The following is a 25340-nucleotide window of genomic DNA, read 5'->3' on the forward strand; positions in this document are numbered from 1 at the left end:
AGGAAGGAGGGAGAGGAGAAAAGGAGAGGATTATGAAACTGTGAAGGAAGGGAGATAAGAGTGTGAAGGGGGAGGAGAGGAGGAGATGGAAGGGGGAGGGAGAGAGGAGAGGGAGAAGGAGAGAGGAGAGGAGAGGGAGAGGGAGGGTAGGGAGAGATAAATAGGGGTAGGAAGGACGGAAGGATAAGAGGTGGAGATATAGGGGCAGAGAGAGAGAGAGAGAGAGAGAGAGAGAGAGAGAGAGAGAGAGAGAAAGCTGAGTGAAGGAAAAGAAATGAAACTTAATTGAAGGAAGAAGAGAATGGAAATAAATCAGAATATTGAGAGAAAAGGGAAAATGGAGAGGAAAGAAAGAAGAGAAAGAAAGAAAGAAATGAAGGAAGAAAAGAAGGCGAGGGCAGGATAGGAAGAGAGAGAAACCACAAAATAAACCAAAAAATGAAAATGAAAGCAGAGAGAAGAAAAAGAAAGAAAAATAAAAAAGAAGAAAGAAATAGAGAGAAAAGAAAGAAACCACAAAATAAAGCAGAAAATTAAAGAAAGAAAGACAGAAACAAAAATAAAACGTGTAATAGGAATAGAAAACGAGAAAACAAAAAGACAACAACTTAATTAAATAGAAAAATAAGAAAAAAGAAAGAAAAAATAAATAAAGCGGGGAATTAAATGAACAGAAACAAAAGCAAACAAGACACAAACAAGAGCAACTAAAAGGAGGGAGGGGGAGGAGGAGCAAGATAGGGGTGAGGGAGGGAGAGTGAAGGGGAGGAGGGGGTGAAGGGGTGACGCTAGCCGGGGAGATTGGCTGGGAGGGTGTGAGGTGAGGGGAGAGGGGGCGGTGTTTGGCCTGCCTGATGGGGGCGCCTGCAGACCCACACCAATAACACAGCTGCAGGCGGGGACGTGGAGGCGTAAAGTTTAAATGGAAGGGAGTGCTGAGGGTGGGGACAGTGGTGGTGGAGGACAGACAGACAGACAGACAGACAGACAGGCAGGGACGAGTGGTGGTGGTGGACAGACAGACAGACAGACAGACAGACACAGACAGGCAGGGACGAGTGGTGGTGGAGGACAGACAGACAGACAGACGAGTGGTGGTGGTGGACAGACAGACAGAGAGAGAGAAGTGGTGGAGGATAGAGATAGGCAGACAGGCAGGGACGAGTGGTAAGGACAGACAGGCAGACAGACAGAGATTGGTTAGGTTAGGTTAGATTAGGTTTGTAGATGATAGACAGACAGGGATAGATAGAAGAGACAGTGGTGGAGGAGAGACAGACAGATAGACAAGGACAGGAACAAGTGGGGGTGATGGTATAGGACAGACAGACTAACAGACAAGAGGTAGATAGGAGGACAGACACAGACAGAGACAGATGGACAGACAGACAGGGACAGAGAGAAGAGTAAGTGGCAGAGGAGACAGAAACAGACAGACAAGGACAGTGGTAGTGACGGCAGAGTTAAGTGAAGAGGAGGAGGAGGAGGAGGAGGAGGATTGAGAAAGATAACAGTATTTTCAGTGTTAGTTACAGTGACGCTTTGACGCAACACACTTACTAAAGATACGTTCATATTGAGAGAGAGAGAGAGAGAGAGAGAGAGAGAGAGAGAGAGAGAGAGAGAGAGAGACCAAGAATAATTACGACACACTAATAAAATAAATCAATAAATAAAACAAAATGAAAGACAATTTAAAAAGAAAAAGAAAAAAAAAAATATTATGAATAAACAAAACATTCATTTCTAACTAACAATAAAAACCCAGCTACATATGACCCCGTTGTAGAGATGCATTTAAACCAACACCCTCACCCCCCTTCAGTACGAGGACACATTTTTACCTTGAGCTTTGGGTGTAATTAGACCATTTTATTGAGATTAGGAAGGGTCTATGGAGGTCAGAAGATTAATGGCCACAGTCTTCACTATTAAAATCCCATACACGAGTTTTTGAAGGTGAATAAAAACGTGAAGTAAGCAAAGTTAATAATAAAATGTGTCATGGTACTGAAGAGGTTTAATCAGTCAGTCAGTCAGTCATTTGAGTTCTACATAGCTCGATAAGTGACATCAAGAAGGCAGCACAAGACAAAGGAATGAGGGAAGGGAGGGAGTGAGGGAAGGAAGGAAGGAATGAGGGTGGGAATTGACTAGCGAGGAGGAACAGTAGAGTCTACCCTGGAAACTCCCACCAAAGAGAACGGGGAGTGGATTGTCAGTCCCCCAATTATCGAGTCCTTTATTGATTGTGTGGAGGGCGACGTGGTGGCATTTTGAGGCAGGCTGGGCGAGAAGTGATCACTCTGACACACACACACACACACACACACACACACACACACACACACACACACACACACACACACACACACACACTTGTAACTCTCAGCATCGTTTTCTTCATTAACTGTGGTGTGATTCTCTCTCTCTCTCTCTCTCTCTCTCTCTCTCTCTCTCTCTCTCTCTCTCTCTCTGTGTCTGTGTCTGTGTGTGTGTGTTTGCTCATCACACTAGGCGCAGCTTGACTCATAAATCTCAACTTCAATGATTTATACCCTCGTGTGTGTGTGTGTGTGTGTGTGTGTGTGTGTGTGTGTGTGTGTGTGTGTGTGTTCATTGTTAAGGGCTGTTTTCCTTTCTTTTTTTTTTTTCATTCTATTTTACATATATACACACAAAACGACTAATTGGTCTGAACACACACACACACACACACACACACACACACACACACACACACACACACACACACACACACACACACACACACACACACACACACACACACACTAATACTACGAGAGAGAAGGAAGGAAGGAAGGAAGGAGAGGTGGAAGTAACGTAATAGTGGTGGTGGTGATGGTGGTGGAGGTGGTGGTGGTGGTGGCGATAGTGGGTGGAAGTAGCGTACGTCCACTAATCAAAGTTGCAATTCTGTTGAAGGTGAGGTACTGGTGCAAGCGTCCGTGCTGGTGGTGGTGGTGGTGGTGGTGAGGGAAGTATGGATGGGAGAGAGGAGAATAGCGGGAGGCAGTGATGAGAGAGAGAGAGAGAGAGAGAGAGAGAGAGAGAGAGAGAGAGAGAGAGAGAGAGAGAGAGAGAAGAAAAAAATTTGAGAAACATGGAAGAGAGGGGAAAAAATATCAGTGATGAGAGAGAAAGAAAGAGGGAGAAGAGAGAGAAAGAGACGGAGTAAAGGGGAAGGAAGGGAAAGAAATAGAAGAAAATAAAGGAGAAACGTGGAAGAAGGGAAAATATGGATAAAAAAGGGGAAATGAGAGGTAAAATAAAAGGAAAATAGGAAAATAATGTTGGGGGAATCATGAGGAAGGAAATGATGGATGTGGAGAGAAAATATAGATGAAGAGAAGAAGAGGAAGGGAGAGAAGGAATAAAAGATAGGAATGGGTGATGAGTTAAAGAGAGAGAGAGAGAGAGAGAGAGAGAGAGAGAGAGAGAGAGAGAGAGAGAGGGTGGTAGTGGTAGGGCTGGAACAGTGTGGGAGGGAAAAAAGTGAGGGGGAAAAAAGTTGAACGTAAATGACTATTGCTATAGGGGAGGTGAGGCGAGGCGAGGCGGGGAGGAATGCGCCGCTCAATATAAAGTACTCAACCTCCACTGGGAAAGAAAACGGGGAGCTGTGCAAGGGGGAGCTGGCCTATCCTTCACGTGCAGGTGTGAGAGTACAAGTGGACGTTATATTCACCTGTCACTGTTTATATGAGAGTGATAGAAGCTCGTGGTGTCTTAATTTCAAGGCAAATGTATGTTCTTCTCTTGTATTTACCTGTCAGTGTTCATATGAGTGATAGAAACTTGTGGTGTCTTATTATCAAGCCATTTGTATGTTTTTTTTTCCTGCCAAATATAAGTGGAAGTTAACATTACACCTGTCTTTATGCACGTACGGCTCATTTGAATTCTCTTACTATAAAATCTACCAATCATTGACACCTTTCCTTAATGGCCACTGATTTACTCTAACACCACTAAACACTGATTCAACCTCATGTTTCTCTTGCTATAGAATCAATCCTTATTTCTCTCACATAAACATTAAACACACCTTCCTGTACTAACCAGCCACTAACTTCCCTTACTGATAGCCACTAATTTACTCAAACATAACTAAACACTACTATAGAATTTATCCTTATTTCTCTCACATAAACATTAAACACACCTTCCTATACTATGCTATGCTAACAAGCCACTAATCCACTGCCCTCTTTTAACAGGATGAGAGGATAGGGTGTATTAAGTAACCTAACACACACACACACACACACACACACACACACACACACACACACACACACACACATCTAACAGGGTGTAGTTGTGGTGTGCAGGTGTGGAGTGGTGACCGTAGCACTTGTGGAAGACACCTGTTAGTTAAAAGGAGCAAGTGTGTGTGTGTGTGTGTGTGTGTGTGTGTGTGTGTGTGTGAGAGAGAGAGAGAGAGAGAGAGAGAGAGAGAGAGAGAGAGAGAGAGAGAGAGAGAGAGAGAGAGGAAGAGGATGTTATTGTGAATGTTTCCTCCTCACAGCATGTTGTTGAGAGAGAGAGAGAGAGAGAGAGAGAGAGAGAGAGAGAGAGAGAGAGAGAGAGAGAGTAATTCAGATCATAGTTCTTGTGGTGATCAAATAAAAGCAAGGGAAAGAAGACCCGATGATAGGAGGAGGAGGAGGAGGAGATGATAAAAGGAAGAGGAGGAGGAGGAGGAGGAGGAAGGGGGTAAGAGAGCCTATAGTAGGGGAGATAAGGAGAAAACGAAAGGAAAGACGATCTGAGAGGATAGTCAGAGAGAGAGAGAGAGAGAGAGAGAGAGAGAGATTCAGTATATACACAGCGAGGCCTAATCTCCCCTTCCAAAATAGAGAAAGAGGGGAAAGAGGGGAAGAGATCCAGCGAGAGAGAGAGAGAGAGAGAGAGAGAGAGAGAGAGAGAGGTGGGGAGATGGATGAGAAAATCAATCGCATAAAATCTTAAGTTGAATAGAGGATGAAAGCGGGAGGAGGTGCAAGATAAAGACTAGGAGGGGGAGGAGGAGGAGGAGGAGGGATAAGCTCTAAAGAAGGATATCTCTAAAGGAAGGGGATGTAGGAGAGAGAGAGAGAGAGAGAGAGAGAGAGAGAGAGAGAGAGAGAGAGAGAGAGAGAGAAGGGAAGAAGTTATTATCGATGATTTGCCACAGGTACCAGAGCAGCAGGTTCCCTTTCCCTCAGGTGAAGGCAGGTGGAGGGTGGCCACGCTACCACCACCACCATCACCACTGCTACTTCCTTCATCACCACCACCACTACCACTGTTACTTCCTTCACCACCATCTACTGTATTATTTTCCTTCATCACCACCACCACCACCACCACCACCACTACTACCAATGCTGCTTCTTTCATCACCACCACCACCACTACCATTGTTACTTCCTTCATCACCACCTACTGTATTATTTTTCTTCATTACCACCACCACCACTACTACTACTACTACTACTACTACTACTACTACTACTACTACTACTACTACTACTACTAGTCATTTTTTAGTCCCTAGTTTGATCACTCCTATCAGTATCATCTACAGTATTTCTTCCTCCTTTATCATTTTCATCACTTTTCCACCCATTTCCTCATTCCTATTTCTAACTTCTATTATTTTCTTATTCCTCTCTCTCTCTCTCTCTCTCTCTCTCTCTCTCTCTCTCTCTCTCTCTCTCTCTCTCTCTCGTCCTTCCTATCGTGTCTCCTTCCCACCATCATCACATTTTTTCCCTGTTATATCTTCTATCATCTTTCACCACCTCCTTTTTGTTCCTTCTCTCATGTGGTGTTCCATTGTTACTTTATTTTTTCCCTTTTTTTACATAACCACTTTCTTGCTCCACATTTTTTTTCTCCCTTCCACTCCCTGCCCATCTCCCTCCTCCTTTTTCTTGCTACATTCCTATCTCCAACCCTGTTCTCTTCTCCTTCCACCTTGCAACACAACTACTGCATACCAACACCACATCTCAACACTGTACCTACAAACATACAACACACCTACACACATACACGCCCTGGACACCACCAACAGCACACAAACTTACTTATATTGACGCCAAGCTACAGAAGAGGGTGGTTAATTGGCTGCAGGGAGGTGTTGAGAGGGGTGTATTGAGCTTAAACTGAACCTTGTGTGTAGCATTACAGAACTTGCTGAGTGGGATAGAGTTCACTGCAGGAAAGTGGGAAAAAAGTTAATTATCCAAAACTTAACTTAACTTAACTGGACTTTTAATGTTGAATCTTTGGTTTTTATTATACGATGAAAGACTTGAGAGAATGTAAATGTTGAATGTTGTAGAATTTGTAGTGTGTGTGTGTGTGTGTGTGTGTGTGTGTGTGTGTGTGTGTGTGTGTGTGTGTGTGTGTGTGTGTGTGTGTACCTTCACTGTCTCCACATTTTTTTGTATCATTTTACATTTTTCATTTGTAGAACTATTCCTCTCTCTCTCTCTCTCTCTCTCTCTCTCTCTCTCTCTCTCTCTCTCTCTCTCTCTCTCTCTCTCTCTCTCTCTCTCTCTCTCACAGTGATATAGCCCCCAGTTTCTTTATTTTCCTCTCTCACTCAGCCAGGGGGAAAAATGAAGAGAGGCAGGGAGGGTGAGGAAAAGGGAAAAAAAAAGGGAGGGGAAGGTTTACTTACATATATCCTCCTCCTCTTCCTCCTCCTCCTCCTCCTCCTCCTCCTCCTCCTCCTCCTCCTCAGCCCAGTAAAAGCAACCCCAGCAGTATTGACATTAACAGTTAACAGATCCATATTAACATTACTATTGCAGTTTGTGGTTCAATTTCCTGCCATTAAATTGATGTAGTAATCCATGTAGTATCTATCAGTAATGCATTTTTCGCACATGATTAATTTACCTGTTTTGGCGGAGTTAATAAAAATTCCAATCAACGACAGGTGTATTTGGCGTCAGTGTTTTTTTTTTTATGTTGTTTTTGTATTAAGTATTTTTGTCCTTTATTTATTTATTATTTTTTTTCTCTGTTGCGTTTATTCTCTCATTTTGCTCTTCACCTTTCATTTGTTCCTGTACATCCACCTCCTCTATTCTTTCATTTGATTCTTTCTGCTATTCCTTGCTTTTCCACCCTGTACAGTTGTAAGCATTATCCTCTCTCTCTCTCTCTCTCTCTCTCTCTCTCTCTCTCTCTCTCTCTCTCTCTCTCTCTCTCTCTCTCTCTCTCTCTCTCTCTCTCTCTCTCTCTCTCTCTCTCTCTATCATCTTTACTTTTATTATTATTTTCCTCCCTGCCCCCATCCTTGATCCTACTTTCCATTTGCCTTTTCCTCTCGTCCAATCTGTTATTTAATTTTGCCCTTCCCTCCCTCCCTTTCCCCTTTCGTACCTGTTCCTCCTTTCCATTATTTAATTTCCCTCTCCCTCCCTGCCCTCTACATTTTTCCCCCTGACTGTATGAAAGAGAGAGAAACAAAGAAACTGGGACTATAGCACTGCCAGAGAGAGAGAGACAGAAACAGACAGAGGGAGAGAAAACAAAATATTTTTAGTCACTACATCTCTCTCTCTCTCTCTCTCTCTCTCTCTCTCTCTCTCTCTCTCTCTCTCTCTCTCTCTCTCTCTCTCTCTCTCTCTCTCTCTCTCTCTCTCACAATCCATGGTGGCAGGGGATGAAGAGGATTACCCTCCACTTCTATGTAGCAGCCAGGATTTATTCTTGATCAGTCCCTTTGGCGCTTCGGCTCGACAAAGTGATTTTTACTTCCCTAACGTTGCCAGTGAATACACCAGCTATTCCCTCACGTCAGAGCTCTTGCCGGCCGGATGTAGTGAACGGTTAACACTGCTAGCTTGCATTTCCAGCGGGGTTCAAGGCTGCTGGTGACTGCCGACTAGTACAGGTTTAAATAGCTTGAGTAATATGTCACGTCACTACCCTGTGGACTTAGGGGGTTAGCGTCGTTTCGTACACATGCAGAACGACGTTTCGTACCTATAACAGGGTGCGTTTCGTACACACACACACACACACACACACACACACACACACACACACACACACACACACACACACATATATATATATATATATATATATATATATATATATATATATATATATATATATATATATAGAGAGAGAGAGAGAGAGAGAGAGAGAGAGAGAGAGAGATTTATACATTATGAGGAATAATAAAGGAAATTCATGTTGTTGGGGCGCAATAGCTCAGCTGTTTGAGCTCTGGTTTTGAAGATTTGTGATCTTTCCCATACCAGGATTCATTTCAGTCAATATGCCAAGAAAATCTCTCAAAACTTTAGTCATTTTGTAAATTGTTTGCAATTTTTAACTGATTTATAAATTGACAAGTGCTAACAGTTAGCTCGGAGCAGCTAGCTGCTCGGGTAGGTGTTAGCTCCTCCCTGTCAGCTGTTTTGTTTGTAAACTAACCTTGGAAGAGGGAACCCTGCCGTCTTTTTACAAGTGTGTCAGCTGCAATTGGCTATTTACTTCATAGAAAGACATTGAGCGTCATCAAGAGCTATGCAGCAAGTAATCATGTGCTACACCAGGAAACCTGTTAGCTGCCGCTAACGGCCAGCAGACGAATTCGTTCCAGTCACTGTTAGTTAATAGTGAACAGTTGTTGGCCCCACGGAACGCATCCATATTGTCTGGATTTAGTTAATGAGTTGGTAGAGCAATTACTTTGGTATTCAAATTGTTTTTAATAACTATTATTGAAAGAGTCCACAACTCTCATTAAGACTTTAAAACGTACAACCATTTATCATTCAAGTAAACTACCATTTCATCTACACAATTACTTATAAGAAATTACATGTAGTAAACACTAGGAGTGGTCGACTACCTGAACATAGCAATTGTTTTCCGAGTGTACGAATCATCGTTATTCTTGTGTACGAAACATCGTTTTCCTTGTGCACGAAACATCGTTTTTACTTGTGTACGAATCGTCGTGGGTACGAAACGTTGCGCTCCCGACTTTAGGAGGGGGAAATGTGATGGTAATGAGTGTGGGAGACCAACTATACCATGAGAGTGTGTTATAATGAATGCTGTTGTGATTTTACTAAGTTTAAAGTGTGTGATATACTACCAGTTTAATTTTCTCTCCCTCTCTCTCGTGCTTTCCCCATCTTGTGTGTGTTTTTTGCAAGTAGATAGGTAGTGACCGTAGTGTGCGTCACCCAGCGCCTGTGTGGGTGCCTGTGCAGCGTTGTTGAGTGAGTTGTGTTGACGCTATTCCTTTTCCTGGTGTTGGAGAATACACTAACTGTTTTTTTCCTCTTTGCAGACCCAGAGGCCAGAGCAGAGTGTGATGCAAGCCCTGGAAAGCTTAAATGATGTACAGGTGAGGGTTGTGTGTGTATTTCTCTCTCTCTCTCTCTCTCTCTCTCTCTCTCTCTCTCTCTCTCTCTCTCTCTCTCTCTCTCTCTCTCTCTCTCTCTCTCTCTCTCTCTCTCTCTCTCTCTCTCTCTCTCTCTCTCTCTCTCTCTCTCTCTCTCTCTCTCTCTCTCTCTCTCTCTCTCTCTCTCTCTCTCTCTCTCTCTCTCTCTCTCTCTCTCTCTCTCTCTCTCTCTCTCTCTCTCTCTCTCTCTCTCTCTCTCTCTCTCTCTCTCTCTCTCTCTCTCTCTCTCTCTCTCTCTCTCTCTCTCTCTCTCTCTCTCTCTCTCTCTCTCTCTCTCTCTCTCTCTCTCTCTCTCTCTCTCTCTCTCTCTCTCTCTCTCTCTCTCTCTCTCTCTCTCTCTCTCTCTCTCTCTCTCTCTCTCTCTCTCTCTCTCTCTCTCTCTCTCTCTCTCTCTCTCTCTCTCTCTCTCTCTCTCTCTCTCTCTCTCTCTCTCTAAAATTCCATGTGATTTTTTTAATATCACATGGTTTCGCGTTTTTTTCCTGCCAGCCTCGGCTGGAGGGAGGGGTGAGTGGGGAGGAGCCTTCTGCTTTGCTGTTCTGTCTCTACCACTGGTAGTTAGTAGATAGTCTCCACAAACAGCCTAGTAAGGACCTAAGGGTCTGTTGCTGTTTCTCTTCTCTTCTCTTCTCTCCTCTCCTCTCCTCTCCTCTCCTCTCCTCTCTGTCCTGAAGCCTGTTCCAAGCTGCCCTTCAGGTGTAGTTTAGAATAAGACTACAAAGAAAACTGTTGTGAAATAGAAAAGATATAAACTGCAGCAAAACTCATCACATTTATCCTCCCCTCACCTTATTAATATTAGATCAGTATCCTGGAAAATTATTCTTTGTACAGTGGATTTTATGAGTTCATTTTACCTTATTTAATATTCAATACTCACCTGATAACTTGCTGACTTATTAGATCACGTCATTGCCAAGCTGAGCCAACACAGCCACACCATCTTGTCCTTTGCAGTGTGAAGGGAAACATGTCCTCTCAATTATTTAAACTTGAACCTTTTGTGTCATGCAACTTAGTCAGATCTGGAACAAAAATGATTACTGGTATTACTTGTTCATTTGTCATTTAACATCTCCTCTCGCCATTCTCATTTTGTCCGCAGTTTACGTCAGTTCTGGAAAAAAGAATGTCGTTACTATTTCTTCTTATCACGTGATGTCTCACTACTCTCGTCTCTTGTCCTTCCTCAGGTGAATGACTTCTTGACGGGGAAGGCACCACTGAACCTCACCATGCGTCTGGGTGACCACATGATGCTGATCCAACTCCAGCTGTCCACCGTGTCTCCCAGCGGCTCTCGGAGGACCCGCCTGCAGCCCTCCCACTCCCACAGCCACCATGACCACCATGGGCTTGGGAGTAGCCGTTCCTCCAGCCACAACCACCCCCTGACCCCACCCTACACCCCCCATACCACCACCTGCTCTGGCTACTCCCCTGCTCACACTGCCAACCTGTCCAGCCAGACCTCGTCCCTCCCAGCCACCGCCATGACCATGAACACAAGTCACGCCACTGCCGCTGCCGCCACTCCCTCCCTCTCTGCGGCCTCCAACTCCACCTCCACCAGGGCCTCCTCCCCGTCCTCCCCGTCGTCTTCATCCTCCACCTCCTCGTCTCCCTCGTATGCATCTGCCACGCTCCACCACCAGCACAACCTCCTCCACCATCACCACCACCACCATCACCATCACCATCACCACCATCACAGTATGGGGTGTAGCAGCTCTCCTTCCTCCCCACCGTCACCCTACCTGGCCACGCCCCCACATCACCACCACCACCACCACCACCACCATCACCACCGACCACCTGCAGGCTCTCCCTCCACCCCCAGCAGCCCCACCTCCTCAGCCTCCTCTACCTCCAGCGGGTCAAACACCAGCTCCCCAACGGGCCTGGGATACGACGACCTGCCCATCCGAGGCTGCCCACACCGGGGGGAGGACACTGATCCCCGGGCCTCCCTAGACACCAAGGCACTGGCTGAAGCCTCACGCAACCTTACACAAACTCTGAAGCAGCTGTCCTCTGAAGTCCTCACTTCCAAGCCAGACCAGAAGGAGGTGAGTTCACAAGTTCACAATGATGAGTGTTGGTTGTACAGCTTGCCTTGCCACACTGAGATAGTATTGAATGGTTGGTTTGTTGTTATTCTAATTTTTTCTCTTATCTCTCAGGATATGATTACTCCCCCTGAAGTGACAACTGCCTCACTGGGAACGCTGGGCAGCAACAACAATAATAGCAACAGCAGCAGCACAACCAACAGCAGTAGCAGCAGCAATAGCAGCAGCAGCAGCAATAGCAGCAGTACCAGCAGCAGCAACATCAGCAGCAACAGCAACACCAGCAGCAGCAGCAGCAGTAGCTCTAGTACTAGTAATGTTAGCAATAGTAACAGTTGTAGTAATAGTACCAGTTCTATCAGTGGCACTAGCAGTAGCAATAACAGCAGCAGCATCACCAACAACAGCAACAGCAATAGCAGCAGTAGCAACAACAACAGCTCCAGCAACAATACCAGTAGCATCAGCACTAGCAGCACCTCTAGCAGCAGCAGCAGCAGCAACAGCAGTAGTACCAGTGGCAGCAGCCCCAGTGCCGGGCCCAAGAAGCAGGGAGCCATTATAGAGAGCATGCACCACCACGGCAAGGGCGTGTACTCAGGCACTTTCTCAGGTAAGGACCACCTTTGCTATGGATGAAGTGCATCCTCTGTTCATAATGTTCACAAACCACTCAAGTTGTGCACCAGTAGACAAACTTAGCAAAGAATGAACTTCTTTAAATTCAGTCAAGTGTTTACATATGAAGATTCATAACTGTTCTTCCTTCACCAGGGACTCTAAACCCAGCACTGCAGGACAGACAAGGGCGACCAAAACGGGACATCTCCACCATCATCCACATCCTTAATGACTTGCTGTGCGCCACACCTCAGTACAGACGTCACTCCACCAACATCACCCTCAGCACCTCATCCCCCACCACCAGCCAGGGAAAGACCAGCTCTGGCTCATCTGGTGCAGGTCTGCAGCAGGTCAATGTTGCCTCGGCCACAGCTGCACTTCAGCCTCAGGACAACCTGGCTGAGTCTGCTGGAAGGAAGAACACTGGCACCACTCAGACAACTGAACAAGGTAAGAAGGCTTGACTGTGGTCTTGACCCAAGAAGTAGAGTCTGTGCCCTTTGGTCTAAAAATCTGAGAGTTCTGTTTATTAAGCCATACCATAGTCTCTATTATTTTCTTTCAAAGTATGTCATGCAGCATTGCTGCATCATCATCTAACAAACCAAGTAAGAACTTTGCATGCAGTGTTCAAAATTCACATGTAGAGTTTGACTATGAACTCAAAAATACTTTCAGATTCAGGCGATGAGAACCAGGCAATGCGGACCAAAGTGGAGCAGCTGCGCCTCATCATGGAGCAGAGACGTGCACGGCGCAAGGCTCGCCGTGATGCCCGTGCCCGGCCTTACCCCACCACCCCCAGCTCCTGGACCAGTGACACCACAGTCCCCACTGTTGTCACCACCAGCAGCACCACCACCAGTGCCACCCAGGCCATGGATGTGGACAGTGGCACGGCAGAGGGCACGGATCCCACAGCACTGTGTGAATTGAACTCGGAGACTGTGGTGGCTTAATGCTGGCCCACTGCTAGAGGAATGTTAAGGGTTTGTTAAAGGGAGGCAGTGGCGTGCTGTGCCGAGCTGGCCGCGTTGTAGTGGCTGTAGTGGTAAGTGGTGAGGAGTGTTCTTTGCACAACTGCCTGTTACCCTGGGTACTGACTTGGCCAAAACCTGGAAGGCCCATTTACAACAGGCTTAGGGTTTGGCAAGTAATAAGGGAATGCAAGCTGTTTCATCTGTGATTTAGGGGTGAATGTGTTGCAGTTGACTTGCAGTGCAGTGTTGGTTGATGTTGTGCTTCCACAGTTGGAAAAGTGACGAGTTTCAGGCAAATCATGCAAGAGTTAGGTATACATGCTTAGTTAAAACCGTCTTGTAATGTGACATTAAATGTCTGTAGAGAATTTCATTATGTGGAATTGATCACCAAACTAACATGGTATAAAGATAGAGTTGTAGCAGTTTGCACAAGACGTTTGAGAAACCCTTAATTCATCATTGTAGTGCCCTGAGACTCAGCCTGGCACCCGTCTGTGGCCAGCAGGGACGTGGTCCACGTGGGTGTTGATGGAATTCAGGACTTGTATCAGGTGGCCTTGAGATTCAAGTGATTTTGAGACCTTCAAGTGATCGTTCAGCTGCATGTCAACTTGAAGCTGGATTTTTTTTCTTCCTTTTTAAAGTGGACTGTCCTAAGCTGTCAAGTAATGTGTCTCAGAGCCTGTCACTTGAGGGTCCTCAGCCTGCAAAATGGGTGAAGTACTCAAAAGTTCATTATTATTTGAGCACGAGGCCGCTCGTACGGGGCAACAGTTATAGGCTACATCAGAGGGTATTACATCATCTGAGCAAAGGTTTAATCTACCTCGTCATAAAACCAATCACTTAATTCTTTACTACAAACAGATCATATTAACCCTACTCTAATATTATATAATATACAGTATGCTGTTATCATTCAGGATGTCACCTTGGCTCTTATAGCGCCATATATTCAATTGCCATAGTTACATGTAGATGTGGTTGACTCACCTTTTGTGTCTATTTTGGCTTGTAAGAATCAAGAATCACCTTAGCCACTTGCTATGGAGATGACGCTGCTTTATTTCTTGACTTGAAGTGACGTGTCCAAGTGCGGGTTGACTTTGTATGCTTCACCAGTGCTGTAAATAACACATAAAGCCTTTCAAGGTGCAGAGGCATCTCCATACAGGAAAATTAAAAAGGATGTGTAGTCTGTGTTTAAAAATTATAGGACATTACTTTTAGGCCCTTGGGTAACATAGATGAAGGTGCCAAGCAATCATCTATTGTATTGCATCATAAACAAAAATTGAACCTTTAACTCCTACATTATGGACAAACAAAATGCTGGTCTGTGCTCGTGTGGTGTGGGCAGCTGCAGAATGGCTTTGTTGGTGACAGGTCAAGAAACACAAGAAAGAAAAAATACAAAAAAAAAAAAAGCTCAGATTTCAATGAAATTTACCTACAGGTGAAGATGTGCGAACTTTCATACTTTTAATGTATGAATTTGATTTTTCTGCAAGGGACGTACCTTCAGCAAGATCCCTAAATTGTTCGTAGATTCACGTTATGTATCTGTTTTTCCTGGTAATGGTGCATTACCAGCTTGTTACGTGGCATTGCGTTACTTAGTTGATTCATTCTCATGCTCAGTGCTCATTCTAGTGTGGAGAGAGGACATGGTGATGGTGCTAGTGGTGACAAACCTCAAAACACCTGCAAAACAACAAAAAATTAGGAAAGGAAAGTGTAGGATAGTTACATTTCATTAATTCACTGTAGCAAACTTGTGTGATTAATTGTTTTGAGTGTGGAATATGCACTATGTGACAACTCGTTGAGCAGCAGAGAAGAGGATCTCTGCATCTTGGTGTTCGAGCTTTGTTACCACTGCAGCTAAACTGTAAATGGCTCGCTCTCCTGTGAGTTGGTCTGGTGGTTTAGGTGTGTATGGTGCTTAATTAGTTCTTTCACCCTTGACAAGTGTTTAGCATTATGATAACTCTTTGATATTTTTATATAAATAACGGTTTATAGTTGATATACATACAAAAGATGTCTATTCCCTAATGAAGATTGATTCTTTAGCAATTGACTTCTATATTGATTTCACTCACAGATGGCAACTGTGTCCACAGTGATTAGAAGTAAACATTTGTTATTAGTTATTGGATTGAGCATCAAGAAAGGATTAATTTGCAAAACAGGAATCAAATGTTTCAACAACTGCTGTAAACGGCAACAGGCCTTTATACTTTTCTGAAGAATTAGGAAGTGTGATTTGTACCAGACAGTGGCACAGCACCAAGTAATAATGTCCTGAGTTATTTTGATTGTTGTTGAAGGGAATATTGTTCTTAGCTCTCCTAAAGTACTGTGTAAGAGTATTGAAATTTAGTGAGCTACTTCCATTATCCTCTTAAGCTATGTTTGCATCTTGAATTTCTGTTTCCAAAGTTTACATATCTTCACTGTAGCAAGTTTTTTTTTTTTTTTTTTTTTTTTAATGCCTTGTGTTATGGAATATATTATGAATTTATGTTAATGCTATCACAGTAACTTGACACAGCATTGTTAATGCAGGTGTCTTGTTATCAAGTATTGTAATGTTACGTAATTGTGTTTCACATGTTGTGTTATGGTAATTAGAGTTATTGAGGGTATTATTAACTTGTTGATGTTCTTGGTTTTGAAGAAAAAAAAAAAAATGTATGATACAGCCTCAAACATGGTTGAAGTCTGTGACATGTGACAAAAAAGTGTTGTATGAATGTGATGCTGCTGACAGTCTCACACAGCGCAGTTATTGTGATACTAGGCAATGACAGACACCACAGCAGTGTTCTTGTTCTTGGCTCTTCTCCGCCCTCCCTCCCCTGCGAGGTGAGGGCCAGGATACACCTCTGCCTTGCTGACGATGGTGTTCCTCACCTCTCCGGGCTGAGACTTGTTTTGTTTTACCACCAGCGAGGGTCACTTCTGAGGCTGAAGGGTTCCGTGATTGGTGAGGGTGCTTCATAAAATTGAACCAATGATTTGGAACTAGATTCACTTCAGCTGTATTAATGGGTGGTAGGTTCTGCTCGCCTCAGACGTGACTTTCCACTCTAGCCCAGCGCTCTAACAGTCTGGCTCTTACTCCCAGTTTAGGAAGGTTTTTTTGTTTTCTTGGGTCTTCTCTTGCTGTAACTGAAAAAAAATGGAAAAAATCAGATTGTAGTATTATGTATAGACTTTTTATGACTTCCTGGGTTTATTTTTATAAGTCTTAGGGTAATTTTCTTAACTCCAGTCTGTCCTATCTCTTCCATCATGTTAGTTTCATTTATCTCATGGATCAGGATGTCCATAAATGTTAGGCTGGAGGTACATAGGGCATTTCATTAACTTATTAGATCTATCAGCGAATCAATAGTCATGCTGAATTATCAAATGGGAAAATAAAGACTAGTCGCTTGCCTCAAATCTGAAAGTTGAGATCAGTTCAAACTGCTAAGTAAAGTGTTGTCTTGTCCTCTCGTAGCAGATGGTAGTCCAGAAGCTAGGGTGAGGCCAGCCCAAGGAACAAATTTTTGACACCCTACCGCTGGCCCCAGGTGCTCCCCTCACCACCGAGGAGGAGGAGCCCCCTGTCATACCTCATGTGGCTCAGTTCTTTACCCCCCTGACAGTGAAGCAATTTTTACACCACCGGGTAAAGTTAGGCTCATCACGACATAGCCATAGTTACAGACAGTAAGCAATGGTGATATTCTATATTGTTGGAATATTAGGAACCTTTTTTTAAAGTGCTAGTTTGTGTCCCATTTTGAATATAAGCCTTGTGCTCTTCTTTACTATCCGCCGTGAACCTCGTGAGGTAATATCGTCACAATTCATAAGGAACAAAATTGTTGAAGGCATATATTCAAATGTGTTCCATGCCATAATAATACTTAAAATCTTAATAATGCAATATTTCCAAGTATAATATCATAGGTGCAGAATTTATAAAGATTAATATATGACAGAATCCGTATACAATATGGGCACCAGTCTTCTAGGATACTTTCACAATACTTCTCAGGGATTTTCTTCTCACTGCTCATTCCCCTGTGTTTGCTTCTCTTTGTACGTTTAAATTGGATATATTAACTTCCTTCAGTAGTCTGCAAATTTACTAGTTATTTGATACCCTTCACGAGCCATTGCTGGGGCTTTTAATGACGTAGTTGCAACATTAGTGATGGAACGCTTTATAACACAGGAAAATGTATGTGTAAAACGATAAGTACATTTCTCAGTCTACAAAATGCGGGTATGTGACTAGGACCAAGATTTTTTTTTTTCCTGTTCCTCAGAGATGAAACACTGTGTTACTCTGAAATGATATATTATTTACAGAACGCCAGATGCATAGCTAACCAATTGATTTAGGAATACACGTAATGGCAGGCCAGGTTTTAGGTGTTCGCTACAACCAATATGATATGATAGCATCTCTCATGGATTTTAACATTTCAAGCAGGGAAGAAGCTTGCTGTCTGTAACCATTGCTATTGAACATAACTAATCATCCTGTACAAGTGTGTTAACAAGGGTTGGTCTGCTGGTGGCATGTCAGTCCCTAAGGTTTATTTAATTTATCACCCGTGCACTTAGGAAGGGATCCCAGTCTGTGGAAGAGCATGCCATTGTCTGCCGGCCTCAAACTTCACTTGGCATGATACGCAGTTTAGCTTTCGTCTCTTACATTAACTTCTGATCTCTGCTTGTGTGTGCTTTCATACTGATCCTCAATTTTAAGCTGAAGTCAGCAGAGAAAATGCAAAAATCAGACATATAACTGATATAGGAAGAAGAGGCTATCTGAAGCAAGCTCCATTTGATTTTTTTTTATTATAGTTACCACCTGGAGGCTTTTCCTGTCTAAACACTTTATTGTTATTATTTTCTCACTTCTGATTTGCTTGGCCTAATCAAGCAACAAAACAAAATTGGAGGAGTGTAGCGACTGGCACAAGGAGGCGGCCGTGCTGGCTCCCAACCGAGTGTTTCAGATCAGACAGTTGGGTATGTCAAATAATTTTCTTATGTTGCTGAATATTGCCTTTAATCTCATTAGATATGAGTGCTGTGTATTTGAATCAGAAGATACAGCACTATAATTAACTGTTAGAGCTTGAGGCTTTAGTTGGAAATAATAATATTAATGTTCATCTAGCATGTATAAAGGGAATAAATGCCACTGAAATGTGTAGTGATAGGATATTTCAGGTCAGTTCCCATATACATTGCATGCACTACTAGTTTGGTGTTCATATTATAAAATATATACAGAATCAGCGTTACACAAAAATACACAAGGTTAGTTTTTACTTAATATCTCCAGTTATAACCTTGTCTACTTTTGTTACCAAGATCACTAGATGCTGCTGTTAATGCTACTGATAGATAGAGCAGTGATTTATGGATCCCAAGTATAGCTTTCTGTTGGACTCAGGATGTTATACAAATATGACGGAAAGAGTGACCTTGTCTGAAACACTCTACAATTTTTTTTTCCAATAATTGCATCAAACAGGTGTTTAAGTATTGATTGCAACATGCAGTACTTTGCACTACAACAATACTTCACTTGTACCTTTAGCATTAAGATTTTTTTTTATATTTTATTTTTTATTTTTTTTTTTCCCCTCTGTTCAAAGTGGTATGGCTGATATTATGTTGTATTTTGAAAGGTGTGTAGATTCCATGTCTGTTCTTCACGTTAATAAAAGTATGTTGGAAATTGTTGTGTTATATTCCATCAAGCATGTTAGTAATTGTGCTTATTACTATATGTAACAGTCTTACAGAATTCTGTCCCCATGATAGAGGGAAAGCCACACACTTTATACCAATGAAGAGCCAAGTGACTTGCAATATCAGTGATTGGTTCACGGCCATCAGCTGTCTCACACTTAGTAAGAACAATGACCTTCAAGTTTCATTTCTCTTCTCAGTGTCTCCATCATTTTGTACAATACTTGGACACTGAATAACCAAAGCTTACAAATGTGTAAAACAATGATATAACTGACAAAGAATAATTGAGGTACAGACGGCTCCCTACTTGATGAAGTACCCTTCTTGCCATCATTTCTAGCTAAAGGGACAAATCAACTCAAAAGATTTTAATAGGTAAATATCATTACCCAGGAATCTTTTGCCCAATCCCAAGTTCGCCTTAGATCATCAAATAATAATAGAGTGTATGTCAAGACAGAACTCTCAGAGGCACCTTTGTTCAAAAACTTAAGAACAGCATTCATCTACCAAAGCAATAATAAATTGATCAAAAAGGATACAAAAGCTGTATAAATATTTTAAACTCTGACTAATTTTTACAATCTCAATTATTCTTTGTTAATTTATAATGTTTTAATACATTCATAATCTACTGTCAGTCTCCTGTCCAATGATCAAAGAACCAAGTACTAAACAAAATACTGGCCACACAGGGAAGACAAGTGGAGACGAGGGCCAGCATCTTTGCTAAGCAGGAAACAGCCATTCAGTTACTAGATAACAAAAGTGACTTAGGCTCCAGTTGAAGGCTACAAGTGGATGAACTGAGCTTTAGACAGGAGCACTGAGGCAACTGTCACATCACGCCTGTGGTGGTTCCAGCCCAGATTCATTGGGCCATGAACTACCTCACCCACTTGACGGTTGGACATGAATTGTACAGAACAGTAGGTGCCTCAACAATGGTATCAAGTAAGAATCATCAAAACAAACCAGGGCTTTATAAGGGTCGTGTATGTGGGCACAGGCAGAGGAGCGACACACGAACCGTCACCACACTCACCCACACCACACTCTGGGATTGCTGCCTCACGGTGTTCGCTGCACTGTCTGCTGTGACCTATCAGTGTTCCCAAGTACACATGATTGTTATTTGCTGTTTGTTGTATTGTGATAAGTAAAGGGATTTGAACACATGTGACTTTGTCATCACTGTTAGCATGCCACTGGTGACCTGGGAGTGACCTCACAGTGCCACAAATGACCAGTAACTATTCAGTGCTCTCCAGGGAATAGAGGCAACAATGGGAGAGGTGCAGTTAAAGCTGCCAGCTTATCATCACAACGTGGAGGGTTGGCTCATACATATGTATGCTTTCCTCACTAATATGTACTTCCTCCACAAACACTGCAAAGTTCATTGCACTAACAGGCACACTGCCAATGGACACAGCTACACTGGTGTGAAACTATCACCAATCTGCCAGTCATAGATAAGTATCTAGTACTGAAAAATTCATTCCTTGCCAGACCACCATCACCTCCAGGCACTACAGATGCTCACACTGGGAGACATGAGGCCATGCAACTCAGTCTTTCTACTCTAAAATCAGAAACTATGATTGCAGAGTATGTCGCTACCACAGACAGTGTTTGTGCCCAACCTTTCCCATCAGTCTCTCTGCTCTGAGAGTAGCTCTAGAATGTACAAGGCAACACCCCAGAACACTTACATCTCTGATATCAACAAGGAGCGCCAACTACCAAGTTAAGGTGCTTTGAGACACAGTGGAGACATTCCATGCCACATTCTTGACAGTTATACAAGCAAAGCACCATTCCAGCCCAGAATGTCCAGTGTAGCACAGTCGTATGACCAAGCTTCCATTCTTAAACAAATACTTGAGCACTTAGAGGATGTCCAACAAAAGATTGATGCATGCCAGAGCAGTGGGAAGTAGAGGGACACAAACCAGCAACGATCAAGCAATCTGTTGGTACCATGCCACTTTTGGAGTTAACACACGTCAGTGTCACCCTCCATGCAGTTTTTCCAGAAAAGACTAAAAGCAGGAGAAAGTCAATGTTGTTTTCTCCCCACTTCGACACCACCTCCACCATTGCTGATGTTTATTTATCATTGACAAGAATTCCAACAGGCATTTCCTAGTGGACACTGGTGTCCACTAGGACACCAATATGGTGGAGCTCACCCTCCTGGCTCACCCTCAACTGGATGCCAAAATGGTGCTCATGACTGACACCTCTGCTGCAGCTGTGGAAGCAGTACTTCAACAGATCAGTAATGGTAAAGTCACGTCTATTTTCTTTTCTCAAAGGCTAGATAGACTCCACCCAATACAAGTACAACACTTTTGACAGCGAACGACTGGCAATACATCTTGCAGTTCACCAATTTCAGCACTTGCTGGAGGTCAGACAGTTCTACAGTCTTACTGACCATAAACCACTCACTCACACAATGGCTCGTCAGTCTGACCTCCATCCTCCATGTGTGCAATGTCATCTTTCATACATTTCAGCCTTCACTGCTGATATCAAACACCTTGGCAGGAAGGACAATGCGGTTGCCAATACACTCTCATGATCCATCTCAACAGTCACAGAGTTTCCTGTATCATCACCATTGGATTTTCATTGGTTGGTGTGCTCCCAAGCCCCAGACAAGGAATTCATAAATCTTAGGACCACATTTACTGGCTCCAGCTTCAGCCATTCCAGATACCAGACTCTGACCTCCAGCTCTGGTGTGATGTCTCCTGTGATAATCCCCATCATTACATCACCATTAGTCATTGCCAAGAAGTTTTACACCACTTTTACAATCTTGGTCATCCTCACATCAGAGTGTCACAATGTCTACTCATGAACTGAGTGGTGTGGCCTAGGATTCAAGCAGACTCACATTTATGGGCCCAACAGTGCGTTGCCTGTCAGTTGGTGAAGGTTCATCATTACATGAAGGAGCCAGCGGCAACGTTTCAGCTCCCCACGCAAAGGTTTGATACAGTGCACATTGACATACTTGGACCATGGCCACAGTCAAGAAACTACAGCTACGTTTTAACATGCATGGACTGTTATACACGCTGGGCCAAGGCTGTACCCATGCAGGGCATGTCAGCAGTCATGCATCTCTGGCCTGCTTTCAGGTTGGGGGGCACGTTTTGGAACACCATAAGCTATCATCATGTATAGGGGTGCCAGTTTGAATCTGACCTTTGGGTGAAACTTCTTTCCTTTCTTGGTACAGACAGTACACAACCGTACCACAGTGTATCAGCTGCAGGCAAATGGCATGGTGGAGAGATTCCACAGACGTCTGAACGATGCTCTTAGGGCTCAACAGCAACCTTCCCACTGAACTGATTTCTAGCCCCTCATCCTACAAGACATATGCAGTGCTGTCAAGGAGGACTTAAACTGCAGCGCAGCAAATTCACCTATAAGGGACCACTTCATCTCCCAGATGAGTTCTACAGTCCACATACTAATGATGTTACACATCATATTTTGAACACACTACGCAACACTGTTTCAAGGTTGCAGCTTATTTCTCCACACTTCAGCACGATGCACTAGACTTAAGAATGCAGAATATGTGTGAATCCGACACAGCGGTAATCAGTCACTACTGCACTGCCCATGCAATGGATCGTTTAGAGTAACAGGGAGAAACACTAAGTCCCTCCCATTACTCTATGCACACAAACACGACTCTGTCTCCATAGACAGGCTGAAGCCCACTGTTCTACAAGTTTCACCTGACAGCAGGCTGAGCCACCTAGACTGTGTGATGATTTTCTCAGTATTGCAGATCATTCACACCTACCAGCCCAGCCCCCCGCTGAGTCACCTAGACTGTGATGGTGATTTTCTCATTATTGCAGATCATTCACACCTACCGGCCCAGCCCCCCAGACAAGTATATACAGTAAGGTCTCGGTTTACGTCAGAGTTACGTTCCTGAAACATGATGTAAGTCAATTTTGTAAGTAACTCGAGTTTCCGTACATTTCAAAGCATATTATCGAGTTTTCAACCAATCATTGTTTATGGTCATTCAGGTAAGTTAAAGGTTATATTGTTATATTATTTACAACTATGTAGGAATATAAAACACAAGCTTGTTTTTGTTGTTGATTAGGGCCACGAACGCGAAGGACTGCAGGTTGCCGAGAGAGGTGAACGCCTGAGGCCGCCAGGAGGGTGGGCAGGTCGAATGTTGTGACGCCCACAGGGTGGACAGCTGGGAGCGTGGTGCAGTGCGGTGGGAGTAGAAGCGTGGGCAGCGGGCAGGAAATGCAATAGGAAAGGGCAATAGGGATCAGCAGACAGGCGCAGACGGTGCAAGTCAGCTGCGAGTGTCGTATGGCCCAGGCGAAGGCTCCGGAGTTGTTATTGTTGTGATGGGTGTGCGAGCCCTCAAGGTCGTCAACCTCCCGTTGTCATGGTAACGGGCTTCCCATTTTCTTCTTCCTCCCTCACACACAGCTGCTGCCTCCCTTCTCATGTCTTTTAATTATGTCCTCTTTTTCTTGTAGCATAATGGTTTTCCTTTTCTTAGCATCACTGCTGTCACTAAGAAGTTTTCTCTTTGGTGCCATTGAGCAAGATACTAAGAACTTGAGTCAGTAAACGCAGAAGTAGGATAACACTCTTGCCAGGGGCGATGGTGTGGTGGAACTGAGGCAGGGTGTTATTGTATTCAAGTGTGAGGCGGGCGGTGTGGCAGGCAACCACCAACAACAATAAATCCCGCACTTTACGATTTATAAATTTTCAATTTTTTAATCTTAAATTGCCTTATAGTGGACTGACGTAACTACGAGTTTGACGTAGCTCGAGACCGACATAACCCGGGACTTTACTGTATATTCCAATATCTGAGACCAGCAGCCTCCAGACATCACAAAGAGTGGCAGAGTCTCTAGGCTGCCTTAAAAATTCATACCAGGGACATTAGTGATCTATAGGAGCATCTAGTCCCAGATAGATGATGAACTGAGCGAGCATCATTTTCTCGAAGAGGGAGGATGGTGTGGTAGTTCCAGCCCAGGCTCGTTGGGCCATGAACTACTATACCCACTTGACATTCGGACATGGATCTTTATGGAACAGCAGGCATTTCAACAAGATACTGAGCAAGAATGGTTGAAACAACCCAGACCTTTATAAGGGGCATGCAATTGGGCACAGGAGGAGCGACACACAAACCTCCTGCCACCTCACTAATTCACCCACACCACACACTGGGATGGCTGCCTCACAGTGTTCACTGCACTGCTTGCTGCACCCTTCTATCTGTGTTCCCAAGAGCATGGAATTGTTATTTGGTGATGGTTGTATTGTGATAAGTAAAGGGGTTTGAACACACTTGAGTTTGTCATCATTGTTAGCACTCCGCTACACACCTAAAAGAATACTTCACAATATTTCATTATAGTGTTGAACCTTTGCTAAATACTAGTCAGGAAAGGGTTCCTTGTTCCCTCATTCGACACAATAAAGTTATTCTTCATAAAAGGCAAAAAATGTGGTGGTAAACTTCCTGCAAGACCGCAAAGTGTGTGGCCAAGCAGTGCTCCCCATTATTACTAATGTTGCTGCCACACTCACTACCACTACCTTGTACTCCCAAATGAAGGCACACACCTCTCTTGGTCATCCAGCAAAGTCCATCTTGTATGTTCCGAGCCAAGTGATGTACCAGCATGCACTGCAATCTTCTCCACATGAGTGATGCACAAGTGTTTCTCAGTGCATATCTGTAAAGGTGTTGCACCTGATATTTAAAAAGAAAAAAAGAAAAGTAATATTGTGTGTTTATTGGAAGAAAAATAAAGTTGAAACTATCACCTATCTGAAGAATCAACAATTGTACAATATTCACATCTCTTCACCTTACCTTAGTCTTCACCTGCTTCTGTCTACATTTTGAACTTACTCAATCATCCTCTTCTTTACTCTGCCTTCCTCTCTGTACTCTATACATTCACTTCCACTTCTATGTCCAGTGATGCCTTGTGCAATATTCAAATGAAGACTCTGCAAGCATGACAACAGAACACACAAGATAATTTGCCCTGTGGTGACCTGCCTTGAGGATGTAATATTGCAGCTTCCCTCTATGCCTGCCCCAGACAATGACTGCCACTCTTACTGAATGACTGGTAGTAATCATACAGTCCTAAGATTCAATCAGCAAAAAGAGGCAAGCATTATATCCCATCACCACCACAAAATGATATAAAAACTTTTCTTCCAACAGCACACCAATTGAAGTACCATTTTTCTCAAACTTTACAAATACACATTCTAAAACATATTTCAGTTTAAGCAAATGTGATCAACAACTTAAACATTCAGTCATCTGCCTTCCATCCCATTAAAATAAACAGCATTGGTATAAATAAAAATATTTACACA

The 25340-nt window shown here is 43.5% G+C and overlaps 1 protein-coding gene across 1 annotated transcript in view; it reads left to right on the forward strand.

Moving 5' to 3' along the window:
- Positions 1-18891, forward strand: part of LOC123508563 (midnolin-A-like) — a 175268-nt gene extending 156377 nt beyond the window's left edge. Inside the window, exons 3-7 of the mRNA XM_045262326.1 lie at positions 9341-9397; positions 10648-11523; positions 11638-12139; positions 12301-12600; positions 12829-18891. Of these exons, the coding sequence (XP_045118261.1) occupies positions 9341-9397; positions 10648-11523; positions 11638-12139; positions 12301-12600; positions 12829-13109 (2016 nt within the window). The 3' untranslated portion in view covers positions 13110-18891. The remainder of the gene's footprint in view (positions 1-9340; positions 9398-10647; positions 11524-11637; positions 12140-12300; positions 12601-12828) is intronic.
- Positions 18892-25340: the final 6449 nt, after the last annotated feature.

Source organism: Portunus trituberculatus, chromosome 25 (assembly GCF_017591435.1).
Source record: "Portunus trituberculatus isolate SZX2019 chromosome 25, ASM1759143v1, whole genome shotgun sequence".
In the NCBI taxonomy this organism is placed as follows: domain Eukaryota; kingdom Metazoa; phylum Arthropoda; class Malacostraca; order Decapoda; family Portunidae; genus Portunus; species Portunus trituberculatus.